At 40.2% G+C, this 14,365-nt stretch overlaps 1 protein-coding gene across 1 annotated transcript in view; it reads left to right on the top strand.

Annotated features, from left to right (window-relative positions):
- GLT1D1 (glycosyltransferase 1 domain containing 1) overlaps nucleotides 1-13,455 on the top strand; it is a 112,917-nt gene extending 99,462 nt beyond the window's left edge. The window contains 1 exon segment of the mRNA XM_044658731.1: nucleotides 13,309-13,455. Within this exon segment, the coding sequence (XP_044514666.1) occupies nucleotides 13,309-13,455 (147 nt within the window).
- The last annotated feature ends 910 nt before the right edge of the window (nucleotides 13,456-14,365 follow it).

The following is a 14,365-nucleotide window of genomic DNA, read 5'->3' as shown; positions in this document are numbered from 1 at the left end:
CTTCCTTCCTTCCTTCCTTCCTTCCTTCCTTCCTTCCTTCCTTCCTTCCTTCCTTCCTTCCTTCCTTCCTCTCTTCCTTCCTTCCTCTCTTCCTTCACCCTCCCTCTCTTCCTTCCTTCCATCTTCCCTTTCTTCCTTCCTTCCTTGGAAAGGGAACACTAGTTTCAAAATTCAGAACAGTGCTTTGTATGTAGACCATGGGAAAAGCCTGAATAGTGTGATGGAAGGAACACTAATGTTAGAGTTAGGGAACCTCAGTTCAAAGTTTAACTCCTATTCTTTTTGGGTGCCCTTTTACAAGAAAGACCAGAGTTTCTGCACCTCAGTTCTCTCATTTGAAAAAAGAGAGATTATATAGTATCTGTACTGCCTACCTCAGAAGGTTGCAGTAAGAAAAGTGCTTTATAACTATATGCCATTACTATTAGGCAATAATAATTAGCAATTGGGCTAATAAAAATTAGCTATTTTTATTAAGAACATAAGCTACTCCCTGAAGTGTTTGATGGGAAAAGGAGACGAGCTGCTCATGTGGTGAGAGTGAGCTGTGGTAGGTGGACGGCTCCACTGTAAACCCGGCCTCTAGTGTGTTCATGCTGGGTAGAATCCTGTGGGAAACTGGTGGGAAGAAGTAGTTGGGAGTCATGCAGAGTGGATGGTTGGGACATTTCGTGATCTGAATCATTGGAAAGGACATGATCCCAGATGCAGGGGAGTATTTTAATGTAATTTATACCAGCATGCGCTCACCACCACTATCACCAAGGGGAGGCATCTTAAAGATGTCTGCTTGGCAGTCTACAAATCAGATTCTTTCTTTCGAAGTGGAAGCATCCTTCTGGCAGCAGCACCCTCCTCTTGTTTTCTGGCACTGTATCCAACACTTTGCAGATTAGGACAAGACTATTATATTCATCATTTATTCTAAACTCTAATGTACCTCATTTCTAGTCACAGATTATGGCTCCATCTGCAAAAGCATTTTAATAGCTGGGTTTTTTAAAAAATATATTTAATTTTAAAATAATTTATGTAAATTCCTAAGTTTCTCGAGGAACCCATGCTATTAGTTTGGCATCTCAATGAGGGTAAAAACTATTCCTGTTGTTATGATTTAGGAAAAAGGATAAAGACCTTTGTACTGTAGTCGAAGGTTCTTTTCATGTTCCTCCCAAGGGTCATTGATGCTGCCTCTCCTTACCTCCTCTTTCCCACTTAGTTCTTATTTATGAGAAGAGTCCACAGGAAGGCATCTGCTTCACACAGTTGGGTGGAACTTTACAGTATAGCTATGTGTATGTTATTTTATATATATATATATATAGTGGACTTTAAGATTCATAGTTTACAGAAGAATAAGGATTGTGATTTCATTGGTGTGTGGAACTCAAAGCTGAAGAAACTTCCTCCTACCAATTCAGATTGGCACCTTTTCTAAAACTTATACTCTTATGAAAGGAGCAGAACCAGGAGAACATTATACACAGAGGCAGATACACTGTGGTACAATCGAACATACAGGACTTCTCTACTAGCAGCAATGCAAGGATCCAGAGCAAGGCTGAGGGACTTAATAGAAGGAAAACTAGCCACATTCAGAGGAAGAACTGTGGGAGCAGAAACACAGAAGAAAAACAACTGCTTGATCACATGGGTTGATGGAATATGATTGGGGATGTAGGTTCTAAACGACCACCCCAGTGCAACTTTCAATAATATGGAATTAGGTCTTGATCAATGATACATGTAAAACCCAGAGGAATTGTGCGTTGGCTAAGGGGGGTTAGGGAGATTTGGGGGAGAGGGAAAGAACATGAAACATGTAACTATGGGAAAATATTAAAAATAAAAATATATAAAACTTATACTCTTAGACAGGCAGCTAGATCATTGAGAGATTAAGTGACTTGTACCAGGTCATACAGCCAGTATATGTCAGAAGCAGAACTCCAACCCAAAGGTTGGTTCTCCAGAATGCCACAATTCCTCTCTTGACATTCCAAATATTCGGTGTATTGTACTAATATGGATAGTTTTACACTGACTTAAACAGCTTCCTAAAAATTTATTCTTTGGTCTCTTTTGTTTCATCAAGTCATTCCATTCTTCCTTTTCCTTCTAACCTATCACTCTACCTTGGCCTTCTTCATATTCTCTTATTGTCTTGACTCATAATTAATTCATCCACCAGTCCTCCTTTGTCATTCTCTTCATGCTCTTCCAGTCTTCAGCCTATGTATATTTAACTGATCCTAAGATTTTAGCCCCACTGTTAAAGGGTAGGGGGTTGTTTTATTTCTATCGTTGCATGCTCAGCATGTAGCTCAATACTTTGCACATAGGAGATGATGTTGACCTGAATTGACCACCTTCTTTTTTAAGTGCTGATCTACTAGCCCAATATCTCTTGAGTCACAGTAGGTAGCATTAAGAAGACCATTTTGTTTTTCAAGGGCACAGTTGATCAGCACAAGTTATCTAGAAAAAAAGGCATCCAGAGGATTTCACCATGTATAGAGAGTCTGCCATTTTGATTTTGGACAGGAGAATATCCAGGACATTAGGGGAAAAGCTTAGGTGAGCAGATCTCTATTTTATTCCTCCCTTGAAAATGATGAGTGGCCCTGCCAGTTGCTGATGAAAGAAATCTGTGAAAAACTATTTCCTGACTGTTCTCATACCAAGTACCATTCCTAGTTGCCATTGTGAGTGGTACAAGCTTTATATTTTGCATGGACTTTCTAGACCTCTAGTTTTGCTTTGATTCTTTCAGCGGACAGAATTCTCACCTGTGCATAGTCCATTTCCTTTTTTTTTTTTAACTTCCTTCTATTACTTGCTATTATTTTGAGTTTTATCCATATTTTATATGTGTATGCTGCCACAGAAATGATTCCAAGAAATATCTGGCAGTGGAATAACACCAGTGAGAGGCCGGCTTATGGTGCTGGGGGAGGGGGGCCTGGAATAAATGTTTGACAAGCAGTAGATCTGTTTCCTGGTAGCTTATGCAACTCAAAATTGCATAATGAAAGCCTTGAGGAATTTTACCAGGTGGCATGGAACTTTGGGCTCTGAATCTGCAGTCTTGTTCTGAATTCTCGTTTCACAAAAGTAACGAAAGCTACATGCTGAATTCTTCTCATCCACATTCTAGCCTACAATTAGATGAGGTGATATTGTGTGTGTGTGTGTGTGTGTGTTCTTTTATACACAGAAGCATATTTCTCATTATCTCTAAGTGGCTTCCTCAAAAAGGCCTCATTAATAATCGGGTAAAATTCATTTTGGCCTGGAGGAAAATAATCTTCTAGCTAAAATAGACCATGAGAAATGATCTAGTCTGCCCCCTGCCCTCAGGCATCCAGAAGAGATGATCCTCAGTTGTCTTTTTTTTTTTTTTTTAAACCCTTAACTTCTGTGTATTGGCTCCTAGGTGGAAGAGTGGTAAGGGTGGGCAATGGGGGTCAAGTGACTTGCCCAGGGTCACACAGCTGGGAAGTGTTTGAGGCTGGATTTGTACCTAGGACCTCCCATCTTCTAGGCCTGATTCTCAATCCACTGAGCTACCCAGCTGCCCCTCAATTGTCTTTTTGAGAATTGCCAGGCACCCGGGTTCAACAGCCCCTTAAAGCTTCTCAGTCTAGTAAAAAACTTGTGTCTTCTTATAAATCTTGGGCATACGTAGGACTAAGACCTTCAGTCTTTAAACTCCTTGAGGGTAGGGATTGTGCCTTATCTAACTGTATCTCTCTAGAACCTATGTTCTGCCCATTTGAGGTGCTTAATAAGTGTTTGTTGCATTGTATTTGTCAGATTAAATCTTTGCTTGTTTCAGATATTTGTATCTCTTTTTAAATTAGAAGTTGAGGCAGGGCAGCTAGATAGCACTGTGGATAGAGCACCAGGTTTGGAGTTGGGAGGACTCAAGTTCAAATTTGGCCTCATACTTCTTGACTGTGTGGCCCCTGGGCAAACCCTAATCACCTATCCCTTGCTGCTCTTCTCTCTTAGAACTGATATTAAGAAAGAAGGTAAGGATTTAAAAAAAATAAAAAGAAGTCAAGGTTTTAATGAGGGATGTAACCAACCCCTCTGGGATCTCATTTTCCTCATCTGAAAAAAAAAAAAGTTGTGATAATAGGATTTAGACTATTAGACCTAGGAGTAGTTTTAGCAATCATCTAGTGCCTACCTTTACATTTACAGCTTCATTTATTCATTCAACAACCTTCCTTTCCAGCCTTATTACACATCATTCCCTTTCAAGCACACTGTGCTCTCTTCTAGCCAAATTGGCCACCTGGCTGGTCTTCACAGGCATCCCCTGCCTATCTTTATGCCTCTGGCCATCCCCCAGGCCTAGATTGATCTCAGTGGAACTGAGAACTTAAAGGAATCTCAGTGGCCATCTAGTTACAGTCCATCCTACCATAATATACCAGACCAGTGGTTGCACAGCTTTCATTTTAAGACTTCAGTGGAGGGAAGCCTATTACCTCTAAAGGTAGCAGCCCAATCTACTTTATTTTATTTATTTTTTAACCTCTATCTTCCATTTTAAAACAATAATTCCAAGGCAGAAGAGTGGTAAGGGCAAGGCAATGGGGGTTATGTGACTTGTCCAGGGTCACATAGCTTAGAAGTATCTGAGGCCAGATTTGAACACAGGATGCTCCTGAGCCACCAACTATACCCTGCCTCCATCCACTATTGGGTAGCTCTAATTGTTAGGAAATTTTCCATGAAATCTAGCCCAAATTAGCTTCTTTTTAACATCTGCCCTTAGGCAATTAGGTGATTCAGTGGATAGAATTCTGGACCTGGAGTCAGGAAGACCAGAGTTCAAATTCATCCTCAGACATTTATTACCTGTTTGACCCTGGGCCAGTCCCTTGACCTCTGTTGCCTTAATCCACTGGAGAAAGAAATGTCAAATCACTCCAGGGTCTTTATCAAGAAAATTCTTCGAACAGTATGATTCTCAGGGTCACAGAGAGTTGGATATGACTGAGTAACTGAGCGACAACATCTTCCACCCATTATTCCTTGTTCTGCCTCAAGGACCAAATAGAACAGGTCGGATGCCACCTCAGAGTGGTAGTCCTTCATGTACTTGCACACAGCAGTCATGTTCCCACTGAACCTTTTCTTCCTCAGGCTAAACATCCTTAATTCCTTCTATTGACTGTCATATGACATGAACTCAAGGCTCTTCTTGAACATCCTTTTTGCTGACTTCCATGCTCTATCTTATCCTTTTCTTCTTAAACGGAGGCACTCATAACTGAACACAGTACACTAGATAAAGTCTGAGAAAGGTCAGACAGCAGGATTCACTTTCCTATGGAGAATCTTTACTTCTAAATGTAGCTCAGGGTTACATTAGCTTCCTTTTTTTGAGGGGGGGGATTCCACATCACAATTACAGTTAAAATTGAGCCTGCAGTCTACTAATAACTTCAGATTTAGGGTTTTATTTTTGTCCGATTGTTTTTCAAAATCAATATTAGGTAATCATCTTCCTCCATACTTGATTGAAGTTTATTTTCTTGGACACAAGTGTAAGACTTTACATTTTTCCTATGGAGTCTCATCATATTAGATTCAGCTCAATGCTCTAGCCTGTCAGAATCCCTTTTTGGCTCTCAACTCTGTCATCCAGTTTGTTGGCTCTCTCTTCAAGCTTCTTGTCCTTTGGAAATTTGATGAGTATGCCATTTGTGTCTTGAAGTCATCGATATAAATGTTAAACAACACAGGACCAAAAACGTTTCTGAATTATTCTCTTGGAGACCTCCTTCTCTGTTGGCATTGAATTATTAATAACAACTCTTTGAGTTCATCCATCCATTCTTGTATCTCTCTCTCTCTCTCTCTCTCTCTCTCTCTCTCTCTCTCTCTCTATCTATCTATCTATCTAACCCTTGCCTTCTGTCTTGGAATCAATAAGCTAGGCAATGGGAGTCAAGTGACTTGCCCAGGGTCACACAGCTAGGAAGTGTCTGAGGTCAAATTTGAACCCAGGACCTCCCATCTCTAGGCCTGACTCTCAATCCACCGAGCCACCCAGCTGCCCACCCCCCACCCCCACCATGCATCTCTTAAGTCCATCTAATTGCATTCTATGCCAGTCTGTCTCTCCATATTGTTCATAATGAAAATTCCAGTAGGAAATTTTTTCTCAGAGTTTCTTTGAAATCTAGGTAAACTTTATCCACAGCAAGTATGATCATCCTGATGAAAAAGTTGGTGACACTTCTATGAGGAGGTAATAGTCATATCCCATCATGAGTACTCTGGGGTTATGGTTGAGCATTGTGCTTATCAGGGATCCAAAGTCATTGATATATATAAAGTTGGCATTATGCTAACTGTTCTCCTGGGACTGCTCACTTCACTTTGTATCAGTTCATACAAGTCTCTCCATGTATCTTAGAAATTTCCTCAATAATTTTTTCATTTCTTTCTTTTTTCTTAACAAACAAACAAAACAAAAGAAAACAAAAAAAAAACACCCTTATCTTCCATCTTAGAATTGCTACTAAGTATTGGTCCAAGGCAGAAAAGGAGTAAGTAGGGTAGGCAATTGGGGTTAAGCCCAAGGTCTTATAGCTAGGAAGGATTTGAGGTCTGATTTGAATGCAGGACCTCTCATCTTTAGTTCCAGTTCTCTTTTCACTGAACCACCTAGGTGTACTCCTCCCCCCTTCATCATTTCCTACAGTGCCATAATTTTCCATCACATTCATACATACCATAATTTGTCTAGCCAATAGATGGGCATTCTTTATCACCTGTTCTTTTTTCTAGTTATTTTATTTTCCCATTTACATTTAATTACAATTTTCCACATATATTTTCTGAAATTATAAGATCCAAATTGTTTTCTTCCATCCCTTCCCTCCCCTCTCCTGGAGATGGTAAGCAATTTGATTTGTGTTATATATGTATTATTGTGCAAAACATTTCCATATTGTTCATTGTTGTAAGAGAATACTCATATAACACCAAAACTCCCAAACAAGAACACAAATAAAGTTAAGAGAAAAATGTTATGCTTTAATCTTCATTCTGATTCTAACAGTTCTTTCTCTGGTGGTGGACATCATACTTCCCTCAGAATTGTCCTGGATCATTGGAATACCAAGAGTAGCTAAGTCTTTCAGAGTTGATCATTCCAAATAATAAATGTTGGAGGGGATGTGGCAAAATTGGGACACTAATGCATTGCTGGTGGAGTTGCGAATTGATCCAACCATTCTGGAAGGCAATTTGGAATTATGCCCAAAGGGCTTTAAAAGAATGCATACCCTCCCTTTGATCTAGTAATATCACTACTAGGTTTGTACTCCAAAGAGATAATAAAAAAGGGTGTACAAAAATACTCAAAGAGGTGTTCTTTTTGATGTGAAAAAGAAATTTGCCCTTCTCCCTTTCCACTATGTGTACCCCTATAAATCATTCTACATATAGGCTCCATATGTAGAATGATTCATTGCAGAGACCTGTCATGTTAATCTCCTAGAATACCCAAGTGAGAAGATTTAACATGTGTTAAGGGGAAAAATATTATGTTGGACTAAATATTAAAAGGGGTGGTCACTAAGAATTGAATAAATATCAATTCTAAAATGTTTTTTAGCAATTTATTTATAAAATATAGGGGAGAGTGAAAGTAGAGAAATGAGAAGAGGGTAGAGTAAGAGATCTAGCTTAATGAACTAAATTATGTGTTCAAGTCTTGGCTCTACTACAGCAGGACTCCAGAGGCCCTAGCTGGAGAGCCTAAAGGCCAATTAACAAGGGTTTAGCTAAGAGGCCTCCTCCCAATCAAGGGACCCTTTTTCACAAAAAATTCTCACAAATTTTTTCATCAGCAACTGGCAGGGCCACTCATCATTTTCAAGGGAGAAATAAAATAGAGATCTGCTCACCTAAGTTATTACCTCCAGGAAAGCTAAGGGAGTCAGCCTTTTCCACTAACCACGTGTAGTTCTAAAGAGAAATATAAAGCAGTCTAAGGTCCTCAGTCAGAGTTCCTCCAGGTCCAGTTCAAGGCTGAAGAATCAAGAAGAACTGACTCCCAGGAAGTTATTAACTCCCTTTTAAAGGCACTTCTTTTGTGTCGCTTCCTGTGTATTCCTCCCATTTTACATGTAACTATCACAACAAAGGCTTTGCTTAGGACTGCCCAGGGGGCAGTCAGTTGATTCTGATTTGTCACCCACTATTGCACATGTGGGTTACAGACCTCCCTCACTTGAGAATTAAGTGGTGGTATTTACACTTTTGGTGATGAAATCTTGAAATAGGCAGGGTAGGATTAATCCTATCTTTATACATGCTGGCCTCCCAAAGAATCACAGGGGGGATTGTGAAAAGGAAATTTGCCCTTCCCCCTTTCCAGTACATGTACCTGGTGTGGGGCCCAGAAGGGAGGACTGTGTGAGGGAAGTCAGTGGGTAGATTAGATCACGAGAATAGAATGGCAGCTGGAAAAATGTGGCAGTAGAGTCAAAAGGATATGAGTCCAGGGGGTCAGGATGATCTTTCCTACAATAACCCTGGACTGTCCCACTAGGTGGCATAGGCAAAATAGAGAGCCATGATTGGCTCCTGAGACATCACATATGAGAGTTAGTGGGTGGAGAATGGGTTTGATAAGCTGAGACAAGAGTGGAATTCAGCCTCTTCACTTCCATGTTTTTGAGCTGACTGGTTTTCCCCATGAGTGTGGTCAGGGGGCCGAAATTGGTGGCTGTAAAATTGCCAGCTAAATGTAGCAATAAGGAAAGTATCCTTCAAATCAATCTCTTTCTATTTATTACTCATCTTTTATGTATCTAAGTAATTCTAATAAAATTATTAATTTATGGCCAGTTACTTAATTTTAACTATTACAGTGGTGGCAAAAAAATTGGAAAATGAGGGAGGGTCCCTTGATTGGGGAATGGCTGAACAAATTGTGGTATTTGATAGTGATGGGATAAGGAAGGATAAACTGCTTGATTTCTATATGAACTGGAAAGACCTCCAATTTGCTACTAGTATTAATGCAGTGATCGAGGACAATTCTGAAGGACTTAAGAGAAAGAATGCTAACCACATTGAGAGAAAGAACTGTGGGAGTAGAAATGCAGAAGAAAAACACATGATTTATCACTTGTTTATATGGGTATATGATTTGGGGATTTGGTTTTAAAAGATTACTCTATTACAAAAATGAATAATATGGAGATAGGTATCAAGTGATAACACATGTATAACCCAGTAGAATCGCTTGCTAGCTCTGGGAGGGAGAGAACATGAATCATGTAACCATGAAAAATATTTAAAAATTAAAAAAAATTTTTTAAAGAGTTGGTCATTTCCCAGTATTGCTGGTAATATGTACAATGTTCTCTTGATTCTACTCATTTTACTGTGCATCAGTTCATTTATGTCTTTACAGCTTTTTATGAAACCATCTTCTTCGTTATTTCTTATAGCACAATAGCATTCCATCACTATCATATGCCACAATTTTTCAGCTATTACTTAACTGATGGACATCCCTTCAATTTTCCATTCTTTGCAACCATAAAAAAAGCTGCTATAAATATTTTTGTACAAGTATGTCCTTCTGCCTTTTTAAAAATCTCTTTGAGATACAGACCTAGTAGTCGTTTTACTGGATCAAAGGTTATGCACTGTTTTATAACCCTTTAGGCATAGTTCTAAACTGCCCTCCAGAATGGTTAGATCAGTTCACAACTTCACTAACAATGCATTAGTGCATGATCTGTTCTTGATGAAAACATGGCTGTCGCTCTTTGTAATCACTGCTTCCCTAGCCAGATGCTCACCAAGCATCTCTTTAAATTTGATCAGTTCTATAAGTTTTCTAGGAATCAAAGTTAAGCTCATTTGCTCTATAGTTTGCAGACTGTAGTCTCTCCCTTTTTTTTTTTTTTTTTTTTTTTTTTGTGGTGAGGGGAATTGACCATTTACCTTTCTTCAATCTTCTTGTCCCTCTGCTGTTTTCGGTAATCTTTTAGACATCATTGTTTTGGTTCAGCAACCACATCTGGCAGGTCTTTGTGATGAGAAAGGGTGTGTCTTGTTAGGACAACCACAATAGCTACAGGGGCTTTCCAGAGGAAATTCTAGCTCTGTGCTTATCTGCTTGCTTGTAACATTTAGCTCATTACAATATAATTTGATTGTGGTTTGACATCCCCTTTTCCCACTTTGAGTGGGAATGTGTGTTATAGGGGAAACACATGCTCAGTACCCCATCCACCAAACCTTGGCAAGTGCTCTACAGGAATGCCCAATGTGGAACCTGACCAATCACAATAATCTCATTTCTCCCACCCCACATAGCTAAAACATATATAACCTAACCTTGATAATCACATAGCATGCTCACTCCCTTAAGGAGAGGATCCTGCAGGGTGTTGCCCCAGACTCTTGCTTGAACAATCAAATTAAAGTTCACTCTTTCACCATGGAAAAAGTCCGAGAATAAATTCTTTTGAGACAACAGATCAGCATGCACCTGCTGAGGATGTAGATCATCTAGGTCAGTGATGGGCAAACTTTTTAAAGAGGGGCCAAAGGAAAGGAAATGCTCATCTGTCAGTCTGTTTCTAAGGCAAGTCTCGAAGTTTCATTGTATTGTATCCTACTCATTGTATTTGGCAGATTAGGAATAATGTCATGTGGAGGATAGAACATTTCAGGGGGCCACATCTGGCCCGTGAGCCATAATTTGCCCATCACTGTTCTAGGTGACTTAAATTCATTATGGTTGTAATACCCTCTTACTATCTTCTTACTTATTTACTTTGGGTATCCTTTCTCCATCAGCCTCTTGAGTTCTGACATTTATAGTGCAAAGTAATTCTTCTGGTAAAGAAAACAGAAATAAAAGAATCAAGCAGCTCTGCTTTCTCTTTTTTGTCACTTAGCATTGGCCTGTCCACTTCACAGAAAAGCATTATCCTCTTTTTGATCCTTTTTTTTCTCCCAAAATAACCTTTTTCCCCTCTAAAAGAACTCCTTGATGTTGACCTTAATTTCTTTTACTAACCTCAGGTCCTTCTGAGAGTTACTATTACTGAGACTATACTATAGAACTATACCATGCTCTTCTTTTAAATCTTTATCTTCTGTCTTAGAATCAATACTAAGTATAGGTTCCTAGACAGTAAGGGCTAAGCAATCAGATTAAGTGACTTGCCCAGTGCCACACAGCTAGGAAATAGGTCAGATTTGAACCTCCCACCTCTAGGTCTGGTGCTCTATCCAGTGAGCCGCTTAGCTACCTCTATAGGGTATAGCTACCCCTGCTCTGTTACCTGGTTTGCTTCCATTGTAATTATAAGAGCCAAGTAACCAATGTTATGATAGGCGGAGGGGGGGGGGAGAGAGAGAGAGTTTATGAGGTGAGACTCTCTTCTAGCTCTCCCCTCCCACTGAATATACTCTGGGAGACTTTGAGGGGGTGTCCCCCCAAAACTGGGTGACCTGGATAGTCATGCCACCCTGCAGGAGGTGGGGGTGAGGCTTCCCTATAAGATGAGGTATGTGGTACCCCAATCCAATTCTGAATGAGGGCGAGGTTCATGCAAGCTTCCCCTGAGGTCAGTCAACTTCACAGTAGGTGGTCTGGCTTCAAGATAGAGGCAGCCAGACCAAGCTGTGATTTCTTCTCCCCCTCATTGTCTCTCAGGCACTCTGGAATGATATCTGACTAATGAATGGCTTTTGTTATTCACAATTCAGGGATTGGGGAAAGGGGTGAAGGGCAGAGGGCTTTTGGAGTGCCCTCTTCTCTATTTCTATGGGGTCTATCACTTGAGAGGGAACCTTTGGGGTTCCCACTCCCAAGCTTCTTCTCCCCCCACTTCTCCTTCTGTTTCTATTTCTGTCCTTTTCTATAATTGCAAGTTAGACCAGAAAGGGTCTCTCAGCAAGGTTGGGTAATGGGAGAAGGAGCCTAAGAGATCGCTCCTAAAATGGAGTCCCAAAACTTGCTGACTCGTTACTTGAAGTCTTGATGGGTGAGAAGCAATGGGATGCCTTTCACCAGGGAATTGGGGTTTCAATGTCCAAAGAAAGATCCTCAGGAAGCTCTCAGGACTGGATCCCAGCTGAGATGTCCTCCTCCTTTCTCCTTCCAGCCTTTGCTGGAAGACCTCTCCCTCATCCTCTGGAGAATTTCCCAGAATTCCCTCTCTTCTCAACTGTCACCAATTGTCACCAACCGTCAGTCACTCCTTCTCTGGCTCCTTTTGTCCCATACCCCTTGCACAAATCCCATCCTTACACCATTTTCTGTAGATTATCTTTAAAATCTTAGAGTCTCTGGTTTCCTTCAAGGCTTAGCTCAAGTGCCATCCTCTATGTGAATCCTTTCCTGATTTGATCTACCACAGTGTCTAGTATTCTCCCTCTTTATCATATCCATCTCTATCATTTCTGTCTCTATCTTCACATAGAAATCTATCTGAAATAGATAGATGTATATATCTATAAAGTCTCTATGTCTCTCTGCCCATCTATCTACATATCTATGTATCTTCTATCTAGTGGCTATCTATCCATCCATCTTTCTACCTATTGTCTATATAATATCTATCTCTCTATCCATTCATCTATCCATCTATCTATCCATCTATTCATCCATCTGTCTATCTATCATCTATCTATCAAGAACCTATCTCTCTCTACCACTCCATCTACCTACTATCTATTTTGCCAAAGTTTTTTTTTTTTTTTTTTTTTTTTTAATCAACCCACCCTCCAGCAAGCAGACTAGGTAAAAAAGGTCCCTTTTTTTGATGCCTTATTGTAGTGGGCAAGTGATGCTGGTTTTGCTGAGGCTTAACCATTATGCCATTGGAGAGCAGTCAATGGCATAAATGCAAATCAGAAATACTTTGAGTATAGGTGCAGGATCCATTTGTGTATCTGACATCTGAAGACCAACCTAGCTAAATTTACAGTGTCCAGAAAGGCTGACCACTAGGAGATTTTCTTTTAGGCACACCAATTCCGAGAAATAGCCCCCTGAGGCATCCTAGAAGGACTATAGTTTGTGGTGATGATAGGAGCTCCTTCTATGACCCAGTCCTATATCTTTGAAGTGTCAAAGTCAGTGGCATTTTATCCTCAGAAAGAGGAGACTGGCAGAAGGAAGACCAGAAGGTCGAGTAGGTAAACAATCTCATGCATATTTACAGAGGCTCTATTGCTAATGAATGATTTTTTTTTCTTTGTTTCTCTCCACCCCACTACCACCCATCCCTTTTCTCTCAGGAATTTGTTCAGCAGGCCAAAAGACTGGTTAATGATCCAGCGCTAGAAAAGGAAATTGTGATGAAAGGAAAAGAGTATGTGAGATCGTGCCATTCATGGAAACTGGAACGAGACACCTATCAAAATCTTCTGCGGAAACTTCAGTGAATCATTGAATGTTAGGAATATGCGTGTGCTGGCAGTCTAGTAATCCTGTGTTACTTTAAATCAATTATAAACCACAATCTGTGGGTGTTACGATCAGACCTGGTTTTAAGTCAGTGGGGTCCCTTTCAGTAAAGTCAGACATGTTTCATTGGAATCTTAGAGGGAGCCAGATGTTCAGGCATGGAATGTCATTCAAACCCTGATGTTATGAATCCATCTAGTACTCTACAACTGTCCTGTCAAGTAACATCCCCAGTGAGTTGTAACAACTGATTGTGATAGAGGTTCTGAAGCTGATTTCAGGGGAATTGTTTTCAGGGGAACTGGGGCTTAAAGAATCTGTCCCTAAAGGACATAACTTCAGTTTTCAGGCAGAAAGACCTCCAGTGCACTCATACCTAACCCACCTACCCCTTTTACCCCCACATTTGCACATCTTATAGTTGGCCAATAGCCAACAATATTTTTTTTAAATGGGAAATAAAAGGAAACCTCAAAGGGGAAATATCCTTTGTGGTCTTTTTTTTTTTTTTGTAAAGTGAATTCAATTAATATTTTGGTATTTAATTCCTAGGAATCCAAATACAAGATGTTTGAAATATTGGATATAAGGGCTAACAGTCTTTTGGCTGGTTTGTACTTAATGTTTTAAGGGACCGATGGATGGACTTCTTTCACTGAAGTCCTACTCTGATACCCTGTTGGGGGCGTGGAGGGGACCTTGGGGTTACATAAGGATCAGCCAATGTTCAGAGTGGCCCATCAGGTTGACTTCAATGTGATGCATTTTTTGGCCAACACATTCACAAGGTCCATCTACTGAATCTTGGAGAGGGTATGATCTATGCCAGGGGATGGAGTACTCCTGCCCCATAAAGTCCCAGATCCTTGAAGCATGGAAGTGGGATAT

This window comes from Gracilinanus agilis, chromosome 1 (assembly GCF_016433145.1).
Source record: "Gracilinanus agilis isolate LMUSP501 chromosome 1, AgileGrace, whole genome shotgun sequence".
In the NCBI taxonomy this organism is placed as follows: domain Eukaryota; kingdom Metazoa; phylum Chordata; class Mammalia; order Didelphimorphia; family Didelphidae; genus Gracilinanus; species Gracilinanus agilis.
This window is presented reverse-complemented; position numbering and strand designations above follow the sequence as displayed.